The sequence below is a fragment of the Pocillopora verrucosa genome, chromosome 4, assembly GCF_036669915.1.
Source record: "Pocillopora verrucosa isolate sample1 chromosome 4, ASM3666991v2, whole genome shotgun sequence".
In the NCBI taxonomy this organism is placed as follows: domain Eukaryota; kingdom Metazoa; phylum Cnidaria; class Anthozoa; order Scleractinia; family Pocilloporidae; genus Pocillopora; species Pocillopora verrucosa.
Window position 1 is genome coordinate 10,525,804 of NC_089315.1, and position 25,218 is coordinate 10,551,021.

Below are 25,218 nucleotides of genomic sequence, written 5' to 3' on the forward strand. Positions count from 1 at the left end.
TCTCCTCTTCACACTATCTTTGTTTTAGGACTATTTAATTATAATTCATCTGAATCCAAACTACTTTCAGTCTACTGCAAATTTGGTATTTATTTTCATTATCTGTTTTGCATTGGCATTTTACCCTATAATTTCACAATCCTGTTTCATAGTACACATTAAATGAAACAAGCAAACTTTGTCGTCCGACGGTATTCAATAAAGAAATCATGTCTTGTTTAATTCGTCAAAATAAATTATCTACACTGAAAAGTCTCTCGCTCTGAGAAAGCTTAGAATAAGCCCGAACTCAGTCAACCATTTTGACATGGAGGAAGTGATCATCGCCTCGTCGTCAAACGAAAAAGCACTTCGTGTAAAACACTTGTATTCTTCAAATCACTTGCACTAGTGAAACATGTCGAAAAAGAAACTTTTCAAGGGATTAGCCGTGTCGCAATGACCCATTAGTTTATGAACCTGGTGTCGTCTAAACAAAGAGATAGAATGTCTCTTGTTTCATTTTGTGTTCAAATATCGGTGTGTTTGTGTTTTATCATTGAGTCCAACTTTTCAATAATAAAGCGCGGGGTATTTTCTCCTCTTCAAATTTATCCTCCGTGAATTACCCAGAACAGGCAATCTCGTGATCGCATTCAAAGTCCTTAGTTTCAATAGTTCCTCCCTCCACTCCCCTGTTTATTGCAAGGAGTCAATACTCAAGTTTCAAACATTTACGGCGTTAACAAGATTAAATGTCTTAAATGGGTAAGTTTAAATGATGGTAAAGGTCCCTTTATCCTAAAATTTCTCGATCCACCGTCGAACATTAAGAAGATATTCTCGTCGCTTGTCGTTGATTATAAAGTCCTGTGACACTAAGTTCGTTTTGTCGTGTCACATCTCGCTCCTACTTCTAAGAGGGCTTCGCAAATAAGAAACTCTGCAACTTACCTGAAGTAGCTGTTAACTGCTCAGAGCTGCTACTCGACACCGTTGAAGTTCCTGATGATTTTACAGCAGCAAAATTAGAGCCGCAATTGCAACAGAAGCGGTGATGTTCTCGCAGTTCGGGGTTCCCACAAGATGGGCACTTCATCGTAACACGAAATGCTTCTGAAGCTACATGTTTCGCTTTGAGAAAATGTTCCCCCGCCAAATCCGAATTTTCCGCACGAACAGCTCTCTAGATGTCGATGCAGAGAAGAAGTCGTTGCGACTGCAATGTTTCCTATTTAATGTTGAATCGCTTCCGCGAAATACTATGAAATGGTTTCGTCGGCCTCGGGGAATTTAATAATTCCCAGAAATCCCTTTGCAGGCGGAAGTAGATTTCAGTTGTTTCAATTTTTAAAGCTCTCTGAGAACAGTCGATCAAAAATCTGAAACTTGTTTAGTGAATTGAACGTTTGAGCAGTTTTCAAGGTTGATTCAGTTTGCTCTGGAAGAAACATCTGTCTGTAGAGGCGATAAGATTTCCACGAAATGTCTCTATTATTAATTAAGCTATCCGGGTTTCTAAGAAATCAAGCGGAAGTCACTTTCTCCAGGGCCTAGTTGAAAAATAAACCAATCATGCTTTCGTAGCGCAACATATCTAATAAAATATAGATATCGATTCTTATTTTCGAATTCAAAATGAAAGCAATTATAAAAATGACGATTATTTTACAATATTACGACGCACATTCTCACCACAAACCACAGCTAAATTACTTGAGTAGTTTACATAATTTATCGGTCCAATAAATCGATCAACAAAACAAGCTATTTATATCTCTCTGTTTGTAACTAGATCTTATTGTCGATGTAGTAGCAGTTGCCTCTTTAAATTACAGCTCGTTTTGTGGAGGAAATCAAGAGATTCTCAAAGTATTGAAAAGAACTAAAAAAATTCTTTTTTTCTCCTTGACCTAAGCAAAGCTGCTTCCAATGCAGGGACACTTTCGAGAAATTGCACCCTGGGGGAATTTATTTTTCGCTTTCATCTTATTGGTAAACCTCGGCGCTTTCGATTTCATTTTCAAGGTGGCGTCAGCAACTTTAGAACCTCGGGGGTGTTACTAAACCGTGGATTATTAGGACCTGTGGAACCTGCAGACCCACCGGAACCTGTGAAACCCACACTTTTTTTGTAAGAAAAAGAGGAATTTCAATGATATCGTCAAGGACGAGAAACAAACATATTACTCTTTGACGCAATCTTTTTTATACCCGAAATGAAATTTCGAACAGCCTGAAAAAATCAATGATTCCGCAGGTTCGGCTGTTCCGGAGGTTCCGCAGTCTGCTGATCTACGGTTTAGTTTCACCCAAACCTCGGTCTTATTTTCCCATTGTCACAAGACCGAATGCTTCCTATAAAGAAAATATCGGATCTTCATTCATAAAACCTGAAGCCTGCTGCGTGATCGTGAGTTACACATAAAAACTTTTTTGATCTGTTTGTTTGTTTTCCTTCTCAATTCCTCGAAACTAGAAAACTTGAAATATTTCTTTCGCTAAGTGTTAGCTCAATTCTTTATTCCTTTCCATTTGGTCTATTGAGCTCGAGCTATTTAGTCAGCATTTGAACCTGGAAGAGGACATCGGAACTCAATGATAGAAAAAAACGCTATATATCGCACCATGGCAGTTGTGAAACGAGGGATACCAATTAAAGAATGTTTCTCCCAATCGCCTATTTAATGTGATATTAGTGTCTTAAAATCGCAATTCGTATATAGTATCGTAACTGCAAAAGTAAGGTGATTACGACAGTGATGTTTGGTTTTTTCGAGCTCTGTTTGATTTAGTCTTGTAATAGATCATCACCAAACTTATCACAACGGCCGAAATACACAATGATAAAAATTTGATTCCTTTGCATCCTAACAAAGTTTAAGCGCAAGTGATTATTTAAGTGGTATCTACTTTTCAACTTTCTATCTCTAGGAAAGACAGGACCAAGAACCAACAAGTCTCTAAAATCTAATGGAATAAATATCCATACGGTTTTAGTTAATTAAGGAAAGTACCCAAGTTTTTTCTCATCTTTCTCACTCTTGAGTGCAATTTTCAATCTTTGATTTTTCTTCAAAGGAAACCGCACAGCTGATCGCACGTTCATACTCGTCGCAGTCTGTGGGACAGTTTTTATGGCAGCACTTGCAGAGGGACCTTGCTGTTCTTAGTAGAGCACTCGGGTACAGTGTTCATAACGCAGCTCTGACAATTCATCTAGCATTATGGCGGATGATCTCGCTAAATGGGGGAAAAACTGGTGCACGCTTTCGTACCTTAAAATTAGTGTAAAAACACGTTTTGGTTAACAGGTAAACTCTCGTCCGATGGACTCCCATACCGTCGAGGATGAACGACTGTATTCTTTAACATATGTACTTTAGCAACCGGAAATTTGCACTTTTGTCTTGTGTACAAACTTTAGCCGTGATCAAAATTTAACTATGACCAATTCCAACACTAAGGAGTCAATTAGCTCTGGTTGCGAATTCTAAGAAAAGCTAACATATCAACCGTAAGCCCTCGAGTTGACTTAGAATTAAATCAAGAGCTGTTTCGTAGGTTTAATTAAATGACTAAAAGATAACAGATGACACCATTATGTGTTTGTAGAATGAATGATGATAATGAACTAGCGAATGGCAGCATAGGAGGGGGAACCAATTGATTCTGACGACGTCATATTTACTTTTTCCTTCTCTTTGATCAAACTTAGTAGCGAGTTCAGCATCTTGTACAAACATTCAGTATCTCTCTCCCTACTCTCTATTTTGCTTTCCAGTTTGTTTTTTATTGTCCATTACTCCCCATTTCTCTCTATACTCTCCAGGAAATGACGATGATATGTGTCTTCAAACCCGGGAAAGTCGCCGCAGTTAGGTGAAAGCTTTCTGCTCTGAGATTCTTGTTCCTGTCATCCGTACGTACTCTTAAAATTGAGCAATTTCTTTTTGTTTCTTTTGCTAATTCGTTTGCTACATATGATCTTTATGCTTATGATTATCGTTCTAATGTGACTCTTATTTTTGCAAAATATATCCTTAGCATCTTGACGAGGGATTCCAGAATTCCAAGAATTTTGATGAGAGACGAGAGATTTGATACGCTTTTCCTTATTATTTGTTGATGTAGTAAAACATGCGCAGCAAGCTAATGATAGTACTAGTACTAGTGGATTGGAGGGTTTAGTGATATCCCTGAAAGAGGCGTTACCTCAACCTTGGCTGGTAGTGAGGCGTATTTTTCTGTAGACATTTACGAAACAGGTTTTACTAGTACTTTTATCGTTCAATGGCGTTTTTTTCCCTATTTTTGCTGAAGCGTACACAATTACCACAAACTCTGGCGAAACTTTTGAATACAAGATTGATAGCAAACCGAGTCTGCGAAATGAGAAGAATTACCCTAAGATGATATTTTAGAATGGAGGAGCTTAACTCGGCTCGTAAATGACAAATTTTCAATATACTAAGGCTAACTTTTCAAGTAAGACAATTTCTTACACATCTTCGCTTGCTGTCCTTTTCAGAAAAGGATCCGCTGTTACGTCAACTTTATGAGTTTCATGAACAGGTGGAAGACTTATCTCAAGGCGTCAGGCCCATGTCTCGCGCTCTTTGGAAGAACAGACATCATGTAACTGTTACGGAACTGAGTAGCTCTTTCCAAAGAGAAGTCCTTTCTGGTGGTGGAAAGGAATTCAAAGTGTTGGACGCTTTCCCCAAACAGGTAACATCAACATATTGCTGCAAAGGGTTGGGGTTCTGTGCCACAAAGATTTTCCTTGTTATTCTAACCCCTTTTTCAGCCTATATTTCGGGCAGCGTCTCCTTTCTAAGTCTATCTTTACATGCTTTTCCTTTTAAACAAATACAGGAACACAAGTTGCGCTTCGTTCAGTTTCTGCCCGATGTTGTTCGCCTCCAGCGTCTATTGATGAACAGATTCCACCGAAGAATTGACAGAACAGATGCTGAGAATTATACCGTCCGTGAATTTCTCAAGGAGGTACTTAATAAGTTAAAAAACTTCCCCCAATATGGCCAATACTACGGCATCTATTCAATGCAAAAGGTTGATGTTTTGAGCTGCTTTTCAAACAGTATGCTGCGGTTAGCAGGTGCACCTTTCCCTGTTAGTTTTTTAGCAGTGATGCTAAATTTAGACTCCGATGGAGCCAAAACTTAGTTATGAAATAATATCTCTAGCATTTGAATTGCCGGTTTTTAAAAGGGAGCACATTGATATATAAAAATGGGGTCTTTTTTTTTCTGTTATTCCTTTCATCAATCGAACTTTTTTTAACATGGTTTTATTTCAACCCAAACACAAATTTAGCGTTTTACCTTGCCCGTTTTTGAGTACTTTTACCTGATCCTAATTTGTTTTAGTTATTATTTACACCCCAAGGTCGCGTCCCACAAGACCTTTGTAATACCGCAAGGGACAACGACTGTCCAATTGCGATGGTTCTCCCCTGAACCACAGGGATGGGACTTTGTTCGACCTCGCTCACCTTCTTCCTGGTTAATGCAAATAACGAGTCTCTGGGAGCCTACCGTAGTGCAACTGATCAGGACAGGTAGATAATTTTATAATGAATAACCTACGTGTTGCTGTTTTCCATTTTCCTTCTATAAAAGCAAATAATTGATCCACGTAATCCGACTCGTGCTATATAAACGTAAATTACGTTTTTCTACTTAATTTAGCTCTGGGGTGTTTGTCAAACTGACTGAGCTGCAACGTGAGACTGATATTAGCATCCTGCAATCAGTTATCGTCTCCTCCAAAGGCAGCTTTAGAATGAAACACGTTATGAATTGGGGCTATTATTTTCGAGAATAATGAGCATTGGAAATAGTTACGATGTTGATGAAAATCATTTGCCATCTGTCCTGTTTAGTCTTGGATAATTACCACCTGAGCATAGGACAATTACTACCAACAATTACAGTTATTAATGTACATTCAACTCACTATCTCTTTTCTGTTTGGCCGAAAGCCTTCGGTAAATTTTCGAAATCAACGCCTAAGACGTCATCTAACTGCAGATTATACAAGAATCATCTCAAGGACACTCAAGGTCACGGATAATCATGTCATGTATGATTGCGGTGTATGATTTCTAGGGGTAATCAGGTCAAGTTCGGGCACTTTGTTGTTGCTTGCTGATTTGTATATTTTTACACGTTTAGAAATAAATGATGAGTTCCACCTACTTCTGAGACCTTTGTTTTTCGTTCAATATATAATAAAACAGTTATTAGATTCGGTTTTGGTGATATCCAGAACAATCAAGGTCTTGGTGAGGGTTATCAGCCGGATTACCCTTCAGCCTCGGCTTATAACCCCTATATCGACCTTGATCATTCTAGATATTACAATAACCTCATCCAATAATTGTTTATAAGTAAGACCCAACTATACATCTCATTTGTAATGTTCTCTTTCATTTATAGTCCCTTGGAGCGTGTCTTCGTAGCAGAGGTAACCTTGTCGCACTTAATAGCCCATGATCCTGAGAGAGACCTGGTGCCCCTCATCCTGGCTCGTTGTAACTACTCTCTGGAGGTGGGAAAGGAGACCCTAGTTCAATATGATTGGGTGGCTCCTGACAGACAGCTGATTGACAGGTTGTTGAGGGGGAGGCCTTTTGTCGAGTTCAGGGTAGGGTGGAAGTATTGAGAACACATAGCACATGATGAGGAAAAAGGTTTTAATGAAGAACACTTTACTGCGCCTTGTCGTCCAATTTTCTCTTAATTTCCTCTCTAATTGAAAGTTCTTTTCGTATTTGACAAACGAGCTTGTTGTTCAAGTCCACGCTCTATTCTTTTTAGCACTGGTACTTAAAGTGTGAATTGAAAATAGTGAAATCCTGATATTGCCAATTGCTTGGGAAGAAGAGGCTTTAGAAATCTTAAACTTTGAATAATTTGCCTTGTGAAATACTGTAGTTTAACAGGACGAAGATCTAAGTACAAATTTGTGGCAGCTTTGAAGATTACTTGAAATGTTATTTAGCCTACAAAGGTTTGAAACAAATCCCAGGAACAGAGACAGCATCAAAATGGCGCACCTTGGAACTCCGCTGTCCAGATAAGTGACGACAGTTTCAAAACTCCAAGACAGTGGTGTGGTCCGTTTTTAAAGTCTAAGCAGTCAACTTCTTTTTAGTCGGTTAAATTAAATGAATGTTACATGCTAAATTTACGTAACAGTTTGGCTCCTAACTTCAGTTTTCTCTCGTACAATAATGAGGTACTAGATACACGTAATCATAAATTGATTTGAAAATGTTGGCATGCAGTAAATGCTGCCACTTTTTTAGATACTTTAAGGTACTTCGTTGCTGTAGTTTATGAATAGGGCCGGCCAGTTTCTTTTAAATACCACGTATATTTACCTTTAGTTTAATTAGAATGTTAGGAAAAATTCTTCTCGATGCCCCCTCTGCAAAAAAAGTAGAAAAGCGGGAAATCTAAAAATTTGAAATCTAAAGCGGGCTGGTATTATCAATTAATTTTTCAGAATTTTCTCTAATACACTCTAAAGATGACTTAAAATGCTACAGCTGAGAATGATATTAGCATAGCATGCAAGTTTGAACCGCACTTTGAATTGATGTTTAGTTAGTATAGAAAAGTATATATTCCATTTAACTTTTGCGTAAATTCTTTCTATGCTGCTGTTGGTGTCTTCAAATGTGATGTAATAAGCAACCAACCCAAAGTTATGCTTGGGAAAAATTTTTATACGCACGCGAATGGCCCTGATGGAAAGAGCCTTTGTCGCAACACTTCCTGTTGTGATTGTAATTGATTCTATTATCCGCTTTTCCATCTGCCAATTTAGTAAAAAGAGCATCAGAATACAGTTCATCGGTTTTGTGCTCCTTTGTTCTACTTCATAATAGATCAGAACTATCATTTCCTCGAATAAGCGCCCAGGCTCTTACTTAAGATTTTGACCGAGAAAGAGGCGGTGGCCGAGGGGCGAGGGAGGGGGCGCTGATTTGAAGGAGGGCTTTACACCGAAGGGGGCGATTATGAAGTTTTCCTTTCAACGAAGTGTAACTTAGTTTTGGCTAACTCTTAAATAGAACAATAAAAACCATGACATTATACAGGTACACGTTAAGTCAAAATTAACTCTAAAATTAACAGAGGGCGACACCATTATTTGCCGAAAAAATTACAAGAAAGAAGCTAAGGAGTATGACGACAAAGCAATCGGAACTTACAAAGTGAAGCATGTGCATGGCATTGACAGTTTAAAGCCTGTTGGTCACATTTTGATTGAGCTGTTATTTCTTATTAACTGTAGTCTCATCGTCCGGCTGAGTGTATTCCTGAGAAGGAGTGTTGTCGTTGGTGGACTGACGTTTTAACAACCTGGGCAGAAGTCATCATCAGAGTCAAGCGAATTGTTGTAGTCAGTCGGAATATACTAAGTCCGGTTCGTGTAAACTGATTGGTCAGTTTAGCCGTAATGTTATCGGCTTCAAGACTCTAATGGCGTAAGTCGGTCGTGTTTGGTTAGTTTCGATCCGTCTGTAAAACCGAACAGAGCGACCTTTTTAAGTGCTATTTTAAACAGCGCGCAACGCTTGAAGGTGATTTGAATTTATCGCTCCTATGATAACGCGGATAATATCCCAATGTCAAACGTCATTGCGGCTCTCGGTATTCAAGCCTTGTAACTAAGTAAACTTGATTCTACCAATTTCCAACTGATGTAAATGGTTGATACACTATCTTATTACAGGCCTTAATGATATATCGGCCCACAATGAAATGCGTAAATCAATCAAATACAAGCTAACCATTGATTTTCTCCTTAACAATTTCTTAAATTCGTCACAAACAATATAGGCGCGCTGTAAGACCATTAATCGTCCTATAATTTTCCGCCAGTTGATTAAAGTTGTACCCCATAATAACAACCGAATTTAGAGAACGATAACTATCTGGTAGAGGGAAAGTAAATTTTTAAATGAACCGCTCGGTCGCGAGACAAACAAATTTTGGGATTTCGCCGACGTTAAACTCTTTGTGGTATGTTCAAGTTACTCTGACCTCTGACAATAGCAAATCAGTTTTCTTGATTTCCCCCATATACGATCTATAACCAGCGTTAATTTTATTCTTATTTCATTTGTGTTGTTACGAGTTACCTTGACGGCCAGACCGCGGCCGGTGCTGGAGTGTCATCCAACATGCGGCGAAGATACCTGTTTGCGTCCATTGTATGATAGCGTTAAACTCTCCAGTGTGGAAAAATTTACCTGAACATCGTAAGTCGTTAATATTTTAGGGAAGGATTATCTCAAATTGTAATTTGAGAAAACACATTTAAAGTTTGTTTACGTTCTGAATCGGAATTCGACATTTTCCGTAAAAATGGATTGACCTTAGAACTAATATTTTAAACAGTATTAAGCTTAGATGATCAATCACCCAACGGTTGAAAATGTGGCAGATTTTGACTCTCGCTTTGGTAACTTTTTATCCCTATTTTGCCGACTCACGGAAGAACTCGTCAATTGGTGCCCGCTCAACTGGGTAGGTCGTTTCTTCCTTTTGTCAGCTTTGCGTACCACTTGAGAAACTCCATTAAGTCCCTCTCTAATAAATTCTCTCGGCACCTTGTATACATTTTCTCTTTAACCATGTACAGGATTATTGTGGTTAACTAGTGTGGCATTAGTTGTCTATTACAATGAAGCGCCATCTTTGTATGGTACAAGTTGGTGCATTTATTTTTTATAATTGAAAAATCCGCGGAAATGAAATTTGCTTCAGTAGAGTGATGGCAGATTTCAAACATTAGGGCAAATTTTTGAATGCAGAGTTTGGACTGAATAACAGCTGTTGCTTTCAAGACTAATACACACATGAAAAACTGTCTTCGACGCAGATTTCACTAAGTTGGTAGTTATATCTGTGATAGACCATTGATAAACGATCGACACATAGGTTTCCTCTGATAACTGTGCATGCAAATGCTATCGTCGAATAGAGATGCTCAGAAACGAAAATTATCTGTATTTGGCAACGTTTGGTAATACAGGTAGAATCGTGAGCGCCTGAAATTCTGAGCCGAGTGTGTCATATATTTGAAATTCTGTACTAAGTTTAAATCCCCTCTTTACTGGACATATTCACACTACCGTTTATCATAATTTTTGTCTGCCACTTAATAGCGTCATACAGGATTGCACATTTTGGTTTAGTGCTTACTCAGTGTGTATCGCATTTAATATTTCTTATAGAGGACACAACCCCTCGTTCGTTTGGGTAACTCATGAGCCATTTGCCTTCTGGCAGGATAAAGATTTGTATAAAAGCATCAATGATCTCAGTGTCACAGAAGACGACATTAACAAGGCAATCCACATAAATGACAGTACTGATCCTTGCCGTGTGACGACACTGACGAACAAAATATTCCGGGGTGAGCCTGTCAAAATGATTGTGATTGGTGGATCAAATTCAGCCGGGGGTGGAATAAAAAATCACAGGCGTTTATATCACCAACTGTTCTCTCAGTGGTGGGACAAAGTGATTTCAACAACGACTGGCTCCAAGTTGACGGTAGAAAATTTGTCACTTGGAGGGACAGGAAGCGATTTCTTTACATTTTGCCTGCAAAATTTCATAAAAACAGATGATGAACCAGATGTAGTGTTTATCGAGTTATCAGTAAACGATTATGGATGCATACACGGTGCAACAGCGCGGCCCATGGAACTCCTCACGCGACGAGTATTATCCTTGAAGTCATTTCCATTAGTTCTGTACGTAAGCTTGGTTGATTTGGTCAAGAAGGGTGCTTCTCTTAGCACTGCTAAGAACCCAAGATGTCATAATTTGGAAGATTTGGGACAACACGAGCTCGCAACTCATTACGGAATTACCTTGCTAAGCTGGCGTGACATACTTTGTCCAGTGAATTCAGCTAATGGCATCCGAAAAGCCATCATACGGCCGGGAATGGTTAATGATGATCATCTGCATATTGATATTAAAGGACACGCTCAAGTGGCTCTCATGCAAATCCGTTACTTTCAGAAGATTCTTCAACGAACGAGCCAGCAGCTGTTCTGTGAGAAATCTCCAATGAAGGACCCTTTATTTACCAGCAGCTCGATACTGGTTACAAACCCTCATTGTTGGGCATCTACAAACCCAAGATGGGGAAAATCCACTGTGCACCAGTCTCTTGATGTAAAGGTCAACAAAAAACGGCGCTTCAGCGAGCTTCCATTAGAAAGCATCAAAGCAAAGATGGGCTTTCCATCAGACCGTCGAACTGATGCGTTCGGTGGCTGGGTGTCTCTTCGACAAGGCAGCTTTATAGAGTTCTCCTTACAAGTTCCACCCAAGAAATGGTCTGTAGGTATCATTTTGCGAAGAATGAGGCAAAATTCGGGTCGTGTAGTGATGTGGCTCGACAAAGACAAAAAGAACGCGGTAGCCATAATTGGGAAAGCTTTCGGTAACGTTCATTATCAAACTCGTGTTTACTTCGTGGCTTCAGACGTGCCTCAGGGCCGTCATACCATTAGCTTGGAGTCTCAAGGTAACAAAGCTATTTCTCTTTTAATAAACGGCATCGTGTTGGGCCCTGCAGGGGTTAAAGGATTTAAAGGATATAAACCTACAGGAACTTTAGAAAAAGTTTGGAGTCTCGAGGACTACAAAAAGTTTAAATTATAATCCAGAATATGGAGTCGATATTTTGAAATGAGGGAAAAAATAAAAAGACAACTATGTAGTCTATTCTCCTTTGAAATAGTTGGTTAAGATACCGGTGTGAATGTTCAATCATTCCACCTTTTTCTCTGATTTTAGTAAAAATTCCTTTCCATACCTGCTGTTTTCAATTTTTTTCTACCTTTCACAGATAGAGACAGACGTTTTAGAGTCAGTGGCTATTGCGATATGACTCAGTAAAAAAAAACGTCAGGAGACGAAGGCTTTATAGAAAATAACTTTATGAACGTTTAAACCCTTAAAATTTATTTGTAAAGGTACTATTCTTGGATATTTCTTGGGTTGCACTGTCCGTATAATCATGTAATCATCTAACGTCACCTTGAGGCATCGTTGATGTCTATGAGGCAGAAGTCATCGCTAACTATTACTAGCCAAAAGTTTTGGTTAATTCGTGTGCATTGGTGTGCTCTTGTATAACGTGCTATTTAAAATGGCTAAAAGTTTTATTTATGAGCTGCCTTTAGTGTACGACCTTATTTTATAACGTCATGTTACCCTTTCATGCTCATAATTTTTCTGGTAATATGTAAATTGATTTTTCTTATATTCTAATCTGGAAAGGGTCTCATCTCAGTAGTATATTTGAGCTCATGCAGAATGTCAAATGAAAAATATTTGAAAAGAATATACCGGTAAATCATGGGAAATAGTTTGGAAAGTACTTGAAAGTATAATAAGGCATGGAAACGTAATTTCTGGAAGTTCAGCTGGCCAATGAACGACAGTTTGAAAGGTTCTCGAACTCCCCATATTATATAATTAACGTCCTAGGACAACATGGACCTTCTGCTTCCTTGATCTTTCTCACGCAATTCTACCGCGAGCTTGAACGCATGAACCACGTGCATTACACATACTTCATTGGGAACCTCTTCCAGGTCGGAGCCATCGTCAAAAACCATTGATAAGTACTCACTGAGGCTGAAAACGAAGGAAGTAGTTAAGTATTCCCTGAGAACAATATTGAGTAAACAGGCTATAGGAAAAAAAAGGTTGCCGTTAGTTATGGTAGTAAAAACACTGCTTATACTTCATTACAAGGTCATATACTTTTGTTTGAAAGAACTTTTGCTCTGTAGATTCATCAATGCTTTACGCAGGAATTACCTCAATTTACTTCTTGTGTCTTCTTCATGAGCCAGCACTAAAGTGATGACCTCGACAACTCTACTCAAAAACAAATCAACATTCATTTTTTTCAATGTTACACTGAAGCGTGTGACTGCAAGTCGCGGTAACTCTTGTTTATAAATTTCTGGTATCTTCTCAAATGGATCCTAAAGAAATTGAAAAATATAAAATCGGTTTAATTTGAACATACAAATAAAATCACGGTCGAACCTACTAAAAATATTGAAAATATTGGGTGAGAAAGGGATTACATTCATCAAATTTGATTACATTTTTCTACAAAAAGGTACCTGTTCATTCTTAAACAAGAATTTTGCTCGCGCCACGGCCAGTGTGGACCACAGATCCAAAATGTGACCCACACAAAGAAAGATAACAATAATGTATATAGTCCTGCAAAGAAACTCCATACATCCGTGGAGTATGTTAAGCCCTTGACAAATCAAAAGTCTCTAGCGGTATTCTGTCAAGATTCGCAGAAGAGGGGATTTGTTCCCCGGCCATCCATTTAAAGGCACAAAGAAGCAGTAAGTAGATATGAACTAAATTCAATGAACGTAATATGAAGTTGAGCAGGATGTTCAATTTGCATTCCAAGCAAAAGATTGATGAACTCAAGTTTAAGCGAGACCGGAGTTTGACCATAAGAGGCTGTCTTTCATTGCTTCGAGACCGGGAAGTATTTGTCAAGAAGGCAAAATTTTCCTTTGTTCAATAGAATGAAGCAATATTACATATCTTTTTACTCTTTAAGTTCGACTTTCCATCACTGAGACGAAGAACGTTCTTGAGATAATCAAAGATTTTTCTCTCTGGATCTCCACCTGCTGTAGACAGGAAACCAATTGCCATTTCCAGGGTTAAGAAACTGACACAGCAGCTAAATGAGTGCGCATGCTTGAAAATTTACGCGCGAAAAGGAATGGGAATGACAATATTTCCATGGTAACACTATAGCGACGATATGGCGGCATTTTTAAAATTCATCTTGTTTGTTTTTATTTGGCGAGGATAAGCCCTAGCCTTGACAGATAACGTTCCCACTTTCAAGAAAGTTTCTTTCGAACCTGCTCTGCAACATATCTTTCCCAACAAAAAAATATTCAGGGCACAGGTATGAATTTTAGTATTGAAGTGGAGCGGTCGTGACATGGCAATGAACTTCGTAGCCCTCTGTATTGTTATAGCACTTGTTTTCATCGTCTCCCCAGTATGGCAAACTGCCCGGCCAAAAGGTTTGTTGTTTGGGAGAAAAAACACGCCAGAGCTCTTCTTGTAGAGGAAGCATAATTGCCTTTAACACTGAAATAACTCGTGACGGAGGTGAAACCAGGAAATGTTGTCTGAATGTCACTATCAGAAATTCGAAAAAGGAGCAACACCTGATCGTGCCCACTACTTTCACATTCTTCCCCTCTGAGTGATACACCTATTCCCATGAGACAGTACAAACTATTTGACAATGCTGGAAAAAGTGAGGCTTGTTAACAACCAGGGACACTGTGGTGAACAAGTTGTTGGAGCAATGCTGACAAAACATGTGCCTCAAGGACCATTTTACTTTAGGTAGTTATATTCAAAGGCTTTCATTTCCTGCTGGATAACCTGGGTTTACATACTTCACCCATTTACATAATAAACAATAAAGCAAATGATCACCTTGTTTCCATGAGAAGATCAATAACTTAAACAAAAAAACATTCATGCAAAATGGAGATGGGTGCCATGCAAAATTCAGCAGGAGTGCCAAGCAGATTCGACAGATGGCCAATGTGATTAACAAGCTATGACAGTTAAATGTATGCTGCAAAACTAACTGCTCTACCAAAATTCAATAGCTCCACAAAGAGAGTCAGGAAATTGGTGCACAGGCTGGTAAATCCAATTTCTCAACATTAATCACAGTAAGTACCTTACTTATGCCTGGACATAATCTAGGAAAGGTAACCAATCCACCATATTGCTAATAATCATAGTTATGCTATGATAGCACCTGCAGGGTTAAACATCTCCATGATAACATCGATCAGGTAATAATATAACACTGATAAAGGTTCTGCACTGAGCTCACATTTTACAAGTAAACGCATGTTCATGAAAGTTCACACGGCAACCAGGCGGAGAATCAGACATGGTTTGATGCTACTCTGGTTTGCAGATTTAATTAATGTAACCGAAGAAGTTACAGTTGTAACTTCTTCGGTTACATGTTCATTGTTGAAAATATTTCTATATAACTCACAGAGCGGTCAAATACATTATTATTGCATTTTCTACATAATCTTGCAGAGCTGGTAGAAAAATTTCAGTCTGCATTGCACAGGCACTATGAGAGTGTGGGTCAATCTCTATACAGATCTGATGATATGCAGGCACTTTGTGAGACTTGTGCACCACATCTCTTTTACATCCTCATCAGTACAATAGTGGGTGCAGATAGACATGCCACCAGTGAGAGGCACTCACATTCACAGCAGCAAAGAATAGTTGCACTACTTCACAAGTAGCCTACCTGCCTAACGTTTTGCCATTAGAAGAATAAAAAATTATTACATTTTATATAATTTACAAAATTTCCATGTCAGCTTTATTCTGACAGTGTCAGCAGTCACTGGTAAAAAAACAACCTTTGTTCTTGAGTATGATAACAGGATAATATGCAATTTCCCTTAGATCCCTGAAAACATCACAGCTCCAGAAATAAGCTAAAATGTTCCTTGATATTCATGGTTAACCAGGTCTGCACAGACTGCAGGGAGAGTCTTGGGCCTTAGCAGTGGAATATGTATGAATGACATGTTTAAACAGCAGCAGGCAAAACAACCATGAGGAAGTTGTGGAAAAAACTGTGCTGACAGCCTGCAGGATAAAGGAAAACAAATTAGAATGAAAAATAAACATAAAAACTTTTGTAAAAACATAAGCAATCAATGAAATAAGACCAAAAAACTTGTTATCCATTTTATTGATGATTTTCATGTTATGAATATGCCTACTAAACCAACTGATAAAGCTAATGTGGCAATTCATATGGCATCAAGTCTCCCAGCCATAGCAGTTGCCCATCCAGTTGATGGAGCAATGATCCTTTTCTAACAAGAGTAAATGAGGTAGGTGATTCCTTCAATAAAGGTATTATAGAGCATAATACAAGTAGCAACATTGCAGACAGCCACAATAGTCATGAACAGCCCAAAAGCCAGCTAGCAACACATGCCTCTAGGTATTCAGACTTTTACAAGTCCCATGACAGGAGAAATATGATAACTAGAAGTATGGAACAGCTAATTATACCACAACCAAGTGTTCCACACAGGACAACTCAAGAAAGAGGACATAGCACAAAAAGGCCTGCTTCAGTTGCAAATTCACACCAAAACTACTTTTCAACTGTGGGTAACCTTGCCACCAAAGATCTTGAGGTTCTCACCTCACCTCACCTGCCCTTACCTTTTACAATCACACAATCATCACATTGACAAGACGAGCGCAACTTGTTTGCAACACACCGGACAGTTTATCTGACGAAAACAAGTACCTTGACCGTGTTTTTGACAAAAACAACTACAACACTGACTTCATTAGACGAAACACTCACAGGGTGACCGACACTACAGAAACTAACAGGGACTCCACATCTATCACGACTACAGCTACTATACCCTACATCAAAGGCACTTCTGAGGCTATCGCGCGGATCCTACAACCTTACAACATTCGCGTAGCTCACAGGCCTATTACTACTTTACGACATTTGCTGACCAACGTTAAAGACAAAGACGAACCCAACAACAGACAGGGAGCGATTTATAAGATCGAATGCTCCGACTGCCAGGCCTCCTACATTGGTGAGACTGGTAGAAACCTTAACACGCGACTAACTGAACACAAACGATCAACTAGAAATGGCGATGTAAACAATCACATTTCTGAACATCACCGACAAACTAATCACAGAATCGACTGGGACTCTGCTAAATGCTTAACCTACAGTACAAACTATTTTCAACGACTGACTCTGGAAAGCTGGTTCACTAACTTAGAACAAACGCCTCTCAACAGATGTCAACAATTACCAGCACCTTACAAACGACTCATTAACGACGTGAACAAACCGACAAACAGACCGCCAAACAACAGACGGATCGAAACCGACCAACGACTGTTAACAAACTCTACATGAGTCTTCCAGCCAATCACATCACGGCTAAACAGACCAATCACGTTCAACAGACCAGACTTTATAACATCATCGACTGACAACTACTCCTCACTTGACTCTGAAGATGACTATCGCACAGATAGTCGAAAAGTCAGGCACCAACAACAGTTCTTTTCAGAACTACACTCACCCGGACGATCTCACTACACGAACACCATCAGTATCTCAACAACAATTTTCTAACTTAAGTGTACCACCACAATCCACTTCAATACATGCTCCATCTTCAACAACACAATCAGTCACATTCTGACTGATTGATTGGCAACACCTCTGAAATCCTACACACCATCCACCTAAACCTCATAGCTGCCAAGTGAACAGAAGAACAATGACATCAGAATACTCGAGGAAGACAAGTATTAATTTTAATTGCATTTGGGTTAAACTTATATGTATAGAAATTTCTGAAGAGGTACTTAATCAGAAGTTTATCATATGATAAGCCTTCAAACTTGTATTAAGTAAATTGATGTACATATTTCACAATTTTTAAGATGATTGTGTGATGACAGTACACCGACGGTCAACATTCGAATATTCAGCTTGAGCTTCCTCCTAAATGTTAAGTATTTCAATTTGAACTTTTAGAATATAACCTATGGATTAAATGTGGGTCTATAAGTATCATGCATGAAATTCTTACAGGCAATTTTCATCCCAGAGTAAGCATGACACTTTTATACATCCTTCTCACTTGTAGAAAAAAAACTTTTATATATCTACATTCTCTAAAAACACCTTAGGCCTAAAATCATAGTCGTGTGATATCAATATATAACACACTGAGATCTAAGGTCAAGATGAGCTTTTGATTCCTTACCTTCCGTACTCATTTGGCAGAAATTGTGTCACTAAAACAGTGATGACACCACTTAAGGTCTTGTCTCTATTTTCTGCAAGAAACTGGTGCTTATATGTCCTATTCTTTCTTTCCACACTATTGGTAGTGTTCACTTTCACATTGAAGCGGTCCTTGCTGTATGCCCAAACCCAGTGCTGCCAATAGAAACAAAGTGTCCAAGTAAACTTCATGAATATAAGCTGCATGTAATCTGATTTTCACCTTGCATATCTCCTTATAAGAGCATCTTGGACTCATCTCAGACTCATGCTGAATGATTAATGGCCCAAAATGACATCATCCGAGGAGATGGCCTGTTTGATGTTTAAAGTCAGAGCGACAAGGATTTTAAGTGAACATAATAAAATGTGTGTAATTTTTAAGCCAAAAATCTTGAATTGTTGCTGGATAATTTATAAGGGATAATTCCACAATTATTATAATGTATGCAAGGGATACACTTGCCTGTCTTTCGGGAAGCCATGTTGTGTTCATCCACTTTTGGAGTCTTGTATTGGTCCTCCACAGTTCACTGTCTTGAAGATCTCTAAGTGCTAAATTGAAGTCCCCTTCTGTGGAAGTTCTTGCAAGGTTTCGCAAACTGTTCAGGAGGTTGTCTTTCTTGTCTTTGTTAATGCCATTCTTTGAGTTGTTGATCCACCGTACCCATGCATGTTCTCGATGGAAATCACAAACATACACAAGACAGCCTGGAACAGTTATAAAACTGAGTTGTAAAATCTCTCTGATAAGAGAATACATGCTGCCAACCACTTCAGCTAACACAAGGCCTATTGTATGCTAAAAATTAAACTACCAACGAAGGGGGCCTAGAAATAAAAAGAAATAAAGAAAATGGTTATAAAATGGTTATTATCGATATTTACCAGTATATGTTTACATGCTTACTTGGAAACAGCCTTTCAATGGCATTGATCTCTGCCTCACTGAAGTCCACCATAAAGAAATCAGGGTTCCATGTTGGGTTCCAGTCCTTAATGAGCTGTAGAACTTCATTAATGGCATCTGCATTTTCCAGCTGAACCACAAAAGAAGCAACAACACAGTAATCTACATTGGTTTTCACACACAGAAAGAATGTGGGGAGGGCAATAAGCGTGAAGTTTTGTATGTTGCATCCAGTAGGCAAATTTCACCACCATACTTTAAAAGCAGCTCTCTTTGCCACTTCGTCTGGTGAACAAGGAGGAGGTTGTTGGATGGATCACCTATACTTATTTTAATTACATCAGTGCTGTCTTCTTCCTTCAGTGACTGTGGTTGTTGATAGGACTCACTATCACTTGTAAGGCAGTAAGGCCTGAAAAAGAAATTATCATCTGGGCTTACTTCTTTCCACTTATTGATTTTTAAGTCAAAGTTTTCTTGATCAATTTGTGAATGTCTGCATACCACTGTGGCATGATACATGTGGTTCCTGACATCCATGGTTGTTGGGAAGAACCGTCTGTTGGTTAGATCTGGAGGCTGTTGGCCTGTGAAAAGTTCCTTCTTTACATAGTGATGCAGGTTCTGTTGCATTTCAGAAACACAATTAACACCACTTCCAACAAGCTCATGAATTTTTTTAACCAGTGTCTCATCAATAGGCTGAAGTAGCCCAGCAGTCTGATTACACAACAAGAAAGAAAGAATAATTGCTTTATTATTTATTCATTTAAAAAATTACACAACCTCATCCCCAGGTTTTCTTGGTCAACAGTTCAATAACCTGGAGCCAGCTGCTTTTGATGTCATTGGTTCAATATGAGAAAATTTTTTCTAAATTTGGTCAACAGCAGCTGGTTATGATGAAATATGCGAGTGGTTTTAACCTATCAGAAACAGGGAAATATTTTGAATGAATAATAATGCAAATTATACCAACGTTACTATAGGTAGTCCTCTGTTAGAGTTTTTCAGTAATTGTTACAGAATGTTATAATTACAGATTACTGAACACTGTATTTTTTAAGAAAATCCATTTAAATAGTCCATGGCAGCATTCCATTAAAACAGTGCCAGTGGAAATCCCTCTCCGATAAAATTGTGATATTATAGTCTTGACATTGAGTTTGAGGAATAACTTCCAGTGTAGCTAAAAGAAGCTGTACATGTAGTACATTTAATTTGTCTTTTGTTGTGATGTATAATCTTTATTCATTCTTTATATATATTCCACATGACAGTGGAAGCAGCACAGTCTACAGTAGACTGATGATCTTTGTTAAGTTAAGTCACCTTAAATCCCCCACCAAACTTCAGTTTCCTGATTCCAAAAAAAATTTAATTGATGGCCAAGTACTTACCCTCCCCATGGGGTGAAATAGGTGATCTGTAGGTTTAGGAAGTAATATGTAAATACACTCCTCTGTAGCTATTGTTTGCTTCTTTTCTGACTCTAGGGATGTTCTCAGAAATTTTGACATTGTCTCCCTTCTACTCTTTGTGTTCTCTGAAATCTAATGATACAATGTTTTAATTAAAATAATATTTGAAAAATTGGTTTCTAAAATATTCACTCTGTTTCCATTACAGGTAAATTTGTTTCAATTCTGCACAATGAAATGTCCAGGTTGTCTTATCATATGTCCACTTCACCTATATGTAACACAAGGCCCATGGGGATTAAGCATCCTTTATTAGGCTAGTGATCATTCATGTTAATGGTAGTGCCCCCTGAACCCTTATTCAATAATTTAAATAAACTGACCTTATTTTCAGGATACTTGATTATTTTCCTTAGGTGGATCTTTGTTAAAGTGCTGTTTGGTGTTGTTATAGCAGTGATCAGCATTCTCCTTCTGAAACCAAATAGATTTATTGGATTGTTAGATAGAGCAGTCATATGGGAATAGTTAAGTTATCAATAAACTTAGAAGTAATGAAAAGTATCCTTTAAAATAGTACTTGATTCCTACCTTGTAAACTGCAGTCACAGTGGTCCTTTTTCGCGACTTTGCTTATTTTAACAAATAAAATGTGATATGTCCTTTTACTTGCAAGTGGTAAAAAAGAAAACATTATTGCATGCTATTAGCCCTGAGGGAGAGGTGAGTGCTCACCAACTTGCTTAGAAAAATCAGTTGGGACTTACCACCTTGTTAGCTTAAGAGCAAATAGGTGAAGGTAAATCAATAACTATGTAATGCCCTATATATGATATCCTCTTTGGGAGTCCTTATTAAGTAATAATATCATCTTGTTTACATTCTTATTTAGTTAATTATTATGCATGCTTACATCTTTTTATAGTCTCTTTTGAGCCTCCTTCCTTTTGAGTGCCTTATTTCTGTCTGGCCCATTTTGGCATTCTAAAACTTTGACCCCCACAATTTGGAATGGGATGCCATCAAAACTTAGTCTGCATCCTGTCATCTCCTGTGAGTAAGCCCATTGTATACAGTGGTTCTTAGCATTTTTATCTGCATTTTCTTTTACTCCTACGTTTTTATGTGAGAAGAGGAACCGAGCTAAGTTAGCAATATGATACATGTACACAAACACATACGTACATATATACACATGGGTGCTTAAAATGGAGGGCCTGAAAATCAAGCCTGCCCCACCCAGATGTAGCCCAAGGACTGGTGTAATGGATGGGGATGCTGGCAGCTGTGTGTCAATAGCACTGAGTAGGGTTTTGACACTTTAAGCTTAATCTTAATTAATTAAGCATTTCTTGCCAACTCTTGCTGCAGGCTCACAGTAAATTGACACTTGAAACTAAGTTGAATTTTAATTACATTAATTTTGAAAGTCTAACTGACCAGTGTAAACCGAAGAATAATGATGTGTACATGTATTCTTAAGATATCAATAATTATTGGAAAAAAGTTAAATCCCTTTTTTTTATTTTGATTTATCTATATTTCATGTTAATAACACGATCTCACACGCCCCTGGCTTTAAATACCTATAGTGTCTAAATAAAATTATACTTCACTTTACTTTGCTGTCAGTATGGTTTGTTTTGTAAATCTTTACATCTGAGCTTACTTACCCAGCCTACTGCAATTTGAAAATCCTCCTGTTTGTTTAAATACAGTGAAGCGTGTCGTCGTAGCTATCTCGTACTGTTTTATGAGTTCGTCAGCGCTGCTTTCATCGTTAACATACCCGGAATAAGGGTCAAACTGTACGGTCCATCTTGAAGCCCAAGGTGTACTGTTATCAGCCATGTTTGTTCTTCTACCAAACATTTAGATTTCCCGCCAATATTTACCCACGAGCCGCACAACATAAATGCATGACTGTTAAAAATTAACTGGACCACCCCTTGGCAAATATATTTATTAGTAGCAAATAAGATGTTGAACAAAAACCAAGAGATCATGGTCAAATAAAACGTAAAGATAATTTATAACAAACAGAAAAGAACTGTATGTTTGTTCCAATCGAAAGATTTTACAGTGCAAAGTTATGCAAATGATCTTTGACCTGAATCTGCTTTTGGTCGATGATAGCGAGGTCAGAGGATAACATCGACCGAAACTATTAGGCCGGTCATATTTAAGTGTCGATCCTCCTTTTAACGCCTTTATAACAGGCTAGATTTTTTCTTAAATATGTGATCTAGACAGAAATTAGTTTGTACAAGTTATGGGAAGAATACTTTCGCAATAAAATATTGAAGAACACGACGCTTTATCGTCAGTCACACAGGTCACGGTCTCTTAATTCGCCGGAAACGAGCTGAAAAATAGAAGACTCCCGCTACGATTCCGCTGACGTGTCATGGGCTCATCTGGTTTGAGATGGTGATATGTATTGCCCTAGAGGTGTTGTCAATCAATCAGATCGACCCAAACCAGGTCGACAACTTACGAACCAGCCAAACATTTCGTTAACAGCGCCATCGATCAAAATGTCATTACATTCCATCAAAAGACCCGCTTTTCTGTTCAAATCTGCCAGAAACTGGTTCAAACGCACTACGCGAACTTCCTATTCCATGAGTACACTGTAAATACGCTTCAACAAGAATAAGCGGAAGTCACTTTGTAACATGCGGATACTCATACAAGATGCCGCTGATATGTCGTGGGCTCATCTGGTTTAGGACGATGATATATATTGCTTTCCTGATCGCGTTGCAAGTTGTGAGAACGTCGTCCCCAGGTTCCAGATCTCGTCAATTCTTCCCTTCCCTCCCCACCCCCCGGACCAGTCTCTTGATCGCCTTGGAAAAACTTTTCTACAGTCAGTGCGGAAGAGTTTTATAATGAGGGGCTAGAAAATAAACTAACCAGGGCTCCGCTTTTAGCAGGTAATTTAGTGTTAACAACTGGGTTGAAAACGTAAATTAGCCACCGTAAAGGGTAAAAAAGCTGACGTTTCGAGCGTTAGCCCTTCGTCAGAGCGATTGAATTTACATCGATGATTACTATCGCTCTGACGAAGGGCTAACGCTCGAAACGTCAGCTTTTTTTACCCTTTACGGTGGCTGATTTACGTTTTCAACCCAGTTGTTAATACTAAATTACCTGCTATACTCTCCCACCGACGCAGCATCACAGTTTCTTTAGAAACTTACCCCTTTATTCTCCGCTTTTAGGCTTGGCTTAATCTATTTATAAAATAAATCGAATAGTACGCGCGCTCTGATTGGCCATAAAACCATTTTACATGAGCGTATGTAAACACGGTTTTCGTTCCTCTTTCATTAGTTATTTTATAAAAGAAATGTAAAATGGTTTCCGTGTTTACATAGCCTGATGTAAACACACGGGAGGTTGGGAGAACACTCGATAAGCTGGAAACCACTCCGCTTCGTGTCGTGGTTTCCTACGCTTATCTCGTGTTCTCCCAACCTCCCACGTGTTTACTATGTAAACACGGAAACCATTTTACATTTCTTCAATATTTAAGAGGCTGTCTCTCTTATTTCCACCCGGTCAATTTTGCGTCAAAAATAATTTTGCCTGAAACTCTGTTAACAGAAAGACTTTACCTAGGAAAGAACTAAATTAGATTTCGTACATGTGCTGATTCAAATGGTCATAACTTTTGAAAAATCGAAAACGTACAGGGGTTTTTGCATATTTTTGCCTATAAAGGTCTAAACTTAACGGCTGTGTAGGATAGAATCGTCAACCAGGTCTCAAATCCCAAAACTTAGCGTCTAAATCAAGGTTATTTACGGCCATCGGCCGATGGCGATTTCTAGTGGTCAGAATATGCTAAAATTCGCCTTTTCAAATATGTCGAGAGGGAAAATTCTAACTTTCTTGGCAAACTAGAAAGGTTTTTAAGCAATCTGATATAAATTCTGTGGCTTAACTATGCGACTCAAATATTTTACAACGTTACAAAATATGCCTATTTTTCAATTTTTGAGACGTTGCGACGGTCCCTACGGACTGGGAAATAATTATGGCCCGTAATGCAGTCAGAAAATTATTTCGAATCAAACCAAATCTAATTTAGTTCTTTCCTAGGTAAAGTCTTTCTGTTAACAGAGTTTCAGGCAAAATTATTTTTGACGCAAAATTGACCGGGTGGAAATAAGAGAGACAGCCTCTTAACAATTGGAAGCCAATCAGATGTCGTCTCTTATTCCCAGCACTTCCGCCTGATTTCTAAGAATAGGTTCACCTTCGCAAGGATCATGTGAATGCGAGCGCACGACGCGTAATTTTCTCTTCAATGGCTACATATCTTTGCGACACGAGTAGCGTTTAAACAACGAGATGCAGCCGTGATTTTACACGATGAAGTGCTCAAATTGTGGAGACACGCGTTTGCAACCTGGATTCCGTTTCTGCCCAGGTTGTGGTTCTAATCAAGAGCATAGTCCGAAAAATGACCCACGAAAGGAGCAAAACATCGTACCAGCTGTTACGAGCGAGCACCCGAAAGGCGATGGAACAGGGGGAAAACATGACACCGGTACAGGTAACGAACAAGTCAAAGGTAAATTTTCCGTTAGATGGTGGTTTTGTGGATGTAAATCCTGCTCAAAAGTTTTAATTGATGTATGATTTCATTTTTTCTGACGCACGGCACAAAATCCCTCGTTCATCGTTAATTTTCCGAAATGGTGAAAGACTGAGAAATTCAACATTATACTAACGTTTTCTGATATCTGAACAAGGATGGCAAATTTACTGTTCACCCTCAGTAAAACTCAAGAAAAACGCGAAGTTTATCGCATGTTACCATGCACTAGGAAAATGCCAATGAATCACCTGTTTTCTTGAAAGTTTTTCTATAGTTTTCCCGTGCACCCGAACGCTGCATTTTCCATGTGTTTT

At 38.6% G+C, this 25,218-nt stretch overlaps 6 protein-coding genes across 8 annotated transcripts in view; 2 read left to right on the forward strand and 4 right to left on the reverse strand.

Moving 5' to 3' along the window:
* Positions 1-1,413, reverse strand: part of LOC136280503 (E3 ubiquitin-protein ligase rnf213-alpha-like) — a 48,172-nt gene extending 46,759 nt beyond the window's left edge. The window contains exon 1 of the mRNA XM_066165807.1: positions 934-1,413. Within this exon, the coding sequence (XP_066021904.1) occupies positions 934-1,078 (145 nt within the window). The 5' untranslated portion in view covers positions 1,079-1,413. The remainder of the gene's footprint in view (positions 1-933) is intronic.
* An 8,005-nt stretch (positions 1,414-9,418) lies between these two features.
* On the forward strand, positions 9,419-11,705 carry LOC131797156 (uncharacterized). The gene is made up of 2 exons (XM_059114774.2): positions 9,419-9,548; positions 10,259-11,705. The coding sequence occupies exons 1-2, from the start codon at positions 9,457-9,459 to the stop codon at positions 11,703-11,705; spliced, it is 1,539 nt and encodes a 512-aa protein (XP_058970757.2). The 5' UTR covers positions 9,419-9,456.
* Positions 11,706-12,411: 706 nt separating this feature from the next.
* On the reverse strand, positions 12,412-13,306 carry LOC136280283 (uncharacterized). Its single transcript, XM_066165282.1, has 3 exons — positions 13,187-13,306; positions 12,873-13,042; positions 12,412-12,686 (listed from the first exon to the last, which is right to left on the reverse strand). Exons 1-3 carry the CDS (start codon positions 13,304-13,306, stop codon positions 12,533-12,535), a joined length of 444 nt encoding a protein of 147 aa, XP_066021379.1. The 3' UTR covers positions 12,412-12,532.
* A 1,687-nt stretch (positions 13,307-14,993) lies between these two features.
* On the reverse strand, positions 14,994-18,724 carry LOC136280284 (uncharacterized). Its single transcript, XM_066165283.1, has 3 exons — positions 18,428-18,724; positions 17,942-18,117; positions 14,994-15,755 (listed from the first exon to the last, which is right to left on the reverse strand). Exons 1-3 carry the CDS (start codon positions 18,722-18,724, stop codon positions 15,602-15,604), a joined length of 627 nt encoding a protein of 208 aa, XP_066021380.1. The 3' UTR covers positions 14,994-15,601.
* A 321-nt stretch (positions 18,725-19,045) lies between these two features.
* Positions 19,046-21,990, reverse strand: LOC131797157 (calcium-responsive transcription factor-like). 2 transcript variants are annotated; one of them, XM_066166052.1, is made up of 6 exons: positions 21,966-21,990; positions 21,206-21,405; positions 20,676-20,766; positions 20,272-20,424; positions 19,376-19,591; positions 19,178-19,283 (listed from the first exon to the last, which is right to left on the reverse strand). In XM_066166052.1, exons 2-6 carry the CDS (start codon positions 21,265-21,267, stop codon positions 19,263-19,265), a joined length of 543 nt encoding a protein of 180 aa, XP_066022149.1. In that variant the 5' UTR covers positions 21,268-21,405; positions 21,966-21,990; the 3' UTR covers positions 19,178-19,262. The 2 variants fall into 2 exon arrangements, with proteins under 2 accessions (XP_066022148.1, XP_066022149.1); XM_066166051.1 differs by having other exon boundaries at positions 19,046-19,591.
* Positions 21,991-24,601: 2,611 nt separating this feature from the next.
* Positions 24,602-25,218, forward strand: part of LOC131787478 (E3 ubiquitin-protein ligase rnf213-alpha) — a 71,250-nt gene continuing 70,633 nt past the window's right edge. The window contains exon 1 of one of the 2 annotated variants that reach the window (XM_066165818.1): positions 24,602-24,877. In XM_066165818.1, coding sequence (XP_066021915.1) covers positions 24,676-24,877 — 202 coding nt within the window. In that variant the 5' untranslated portion in view covers positions 24,602-24,675. The remainder of the gene's footprint in view (positions 24,878-25,218) is intronic. The other variant, XM_066165819.1, reaches the window with a different exon arrangement.

Bases quoted from the DNA above. Each gene is read 5' to 3' on its own strand.
- LOC131797156 (XM_059114774.2), top strand. From the start codon at position 9,457: ATGTGGCAGATTTTGACTCTCGCTTTGGTAACTTTTTATCCCTATTTT. The intron at 9,549-10,258 runs GTAGGTCGTTTC...TATTTCTTATAG, and splicing joins ATTGGTGCCCGCTCAACTGG to AGGACACAACCCCTCGTTCG.
- LOC136280283 (XM_066165282.1), bottom strand. From the start codon at position 13,306: ATGGAGTTTCTTTGCAGGACTATATACATTATTGTTATCTTTCTTTGT. The intron at 13,043-13,186 runs GTACCTTTTTGT...CAATTTCTTTAG, and splicing joins TCTTGTTTAAGAATGAACAG to GATCCATTTGAGAAGATACC. The intron at 12,687-12,872 runs GTAATTCCTGCG...CTTCGTTTTCAG, and splicing joins GACACAAGAAGTAAATTGAG to CCTCAGTGAGTACTTATCAA.
- LOC136280284 (XM_066165283.1), bottom strand. From the start codon at position 18,724: ATGTATTCTCTTATCAGAGAGATTTTACAACTCAGTTTTATAACTGTT. The intron at 18,118-18,427 runs GCAAGTGTATCC...TTCTATTGGCAG, and splicing joins CATGGCTTCCCGAAAGACAG to CACTGGGTTTGGGCATACAG. The intron at 15,756-17,941 runs GTAAGGAATCAA...TTTATCCTGCAG, and splicing joins CTGCCAAATGAGTACGGAAG to GCTGTCAGCACAGTTTTTTC.
- LOC131797157 (XM_066166051.1), bottom strand. From the start codon at position 21,267: ATGGGCCAGACAGAAATAAGGCACTCAAAAGGAAGGAGGCTCAAAAGA. The intron at 20,425-20,675 runs GTCAGTTTATTT...TTGTATCATTAG, and splicing joins TCAAGTATCCTGAAAATAAG to ATTTCAGAGAACACAAAGAG. The intron at 19,592-20,271 runs GTAAGTACTTGG...TTGTGTAATCAG, and splicing joins TATTTCACCCCATGGGGAGG to ACTGCTGGGCTACTTCAGCC.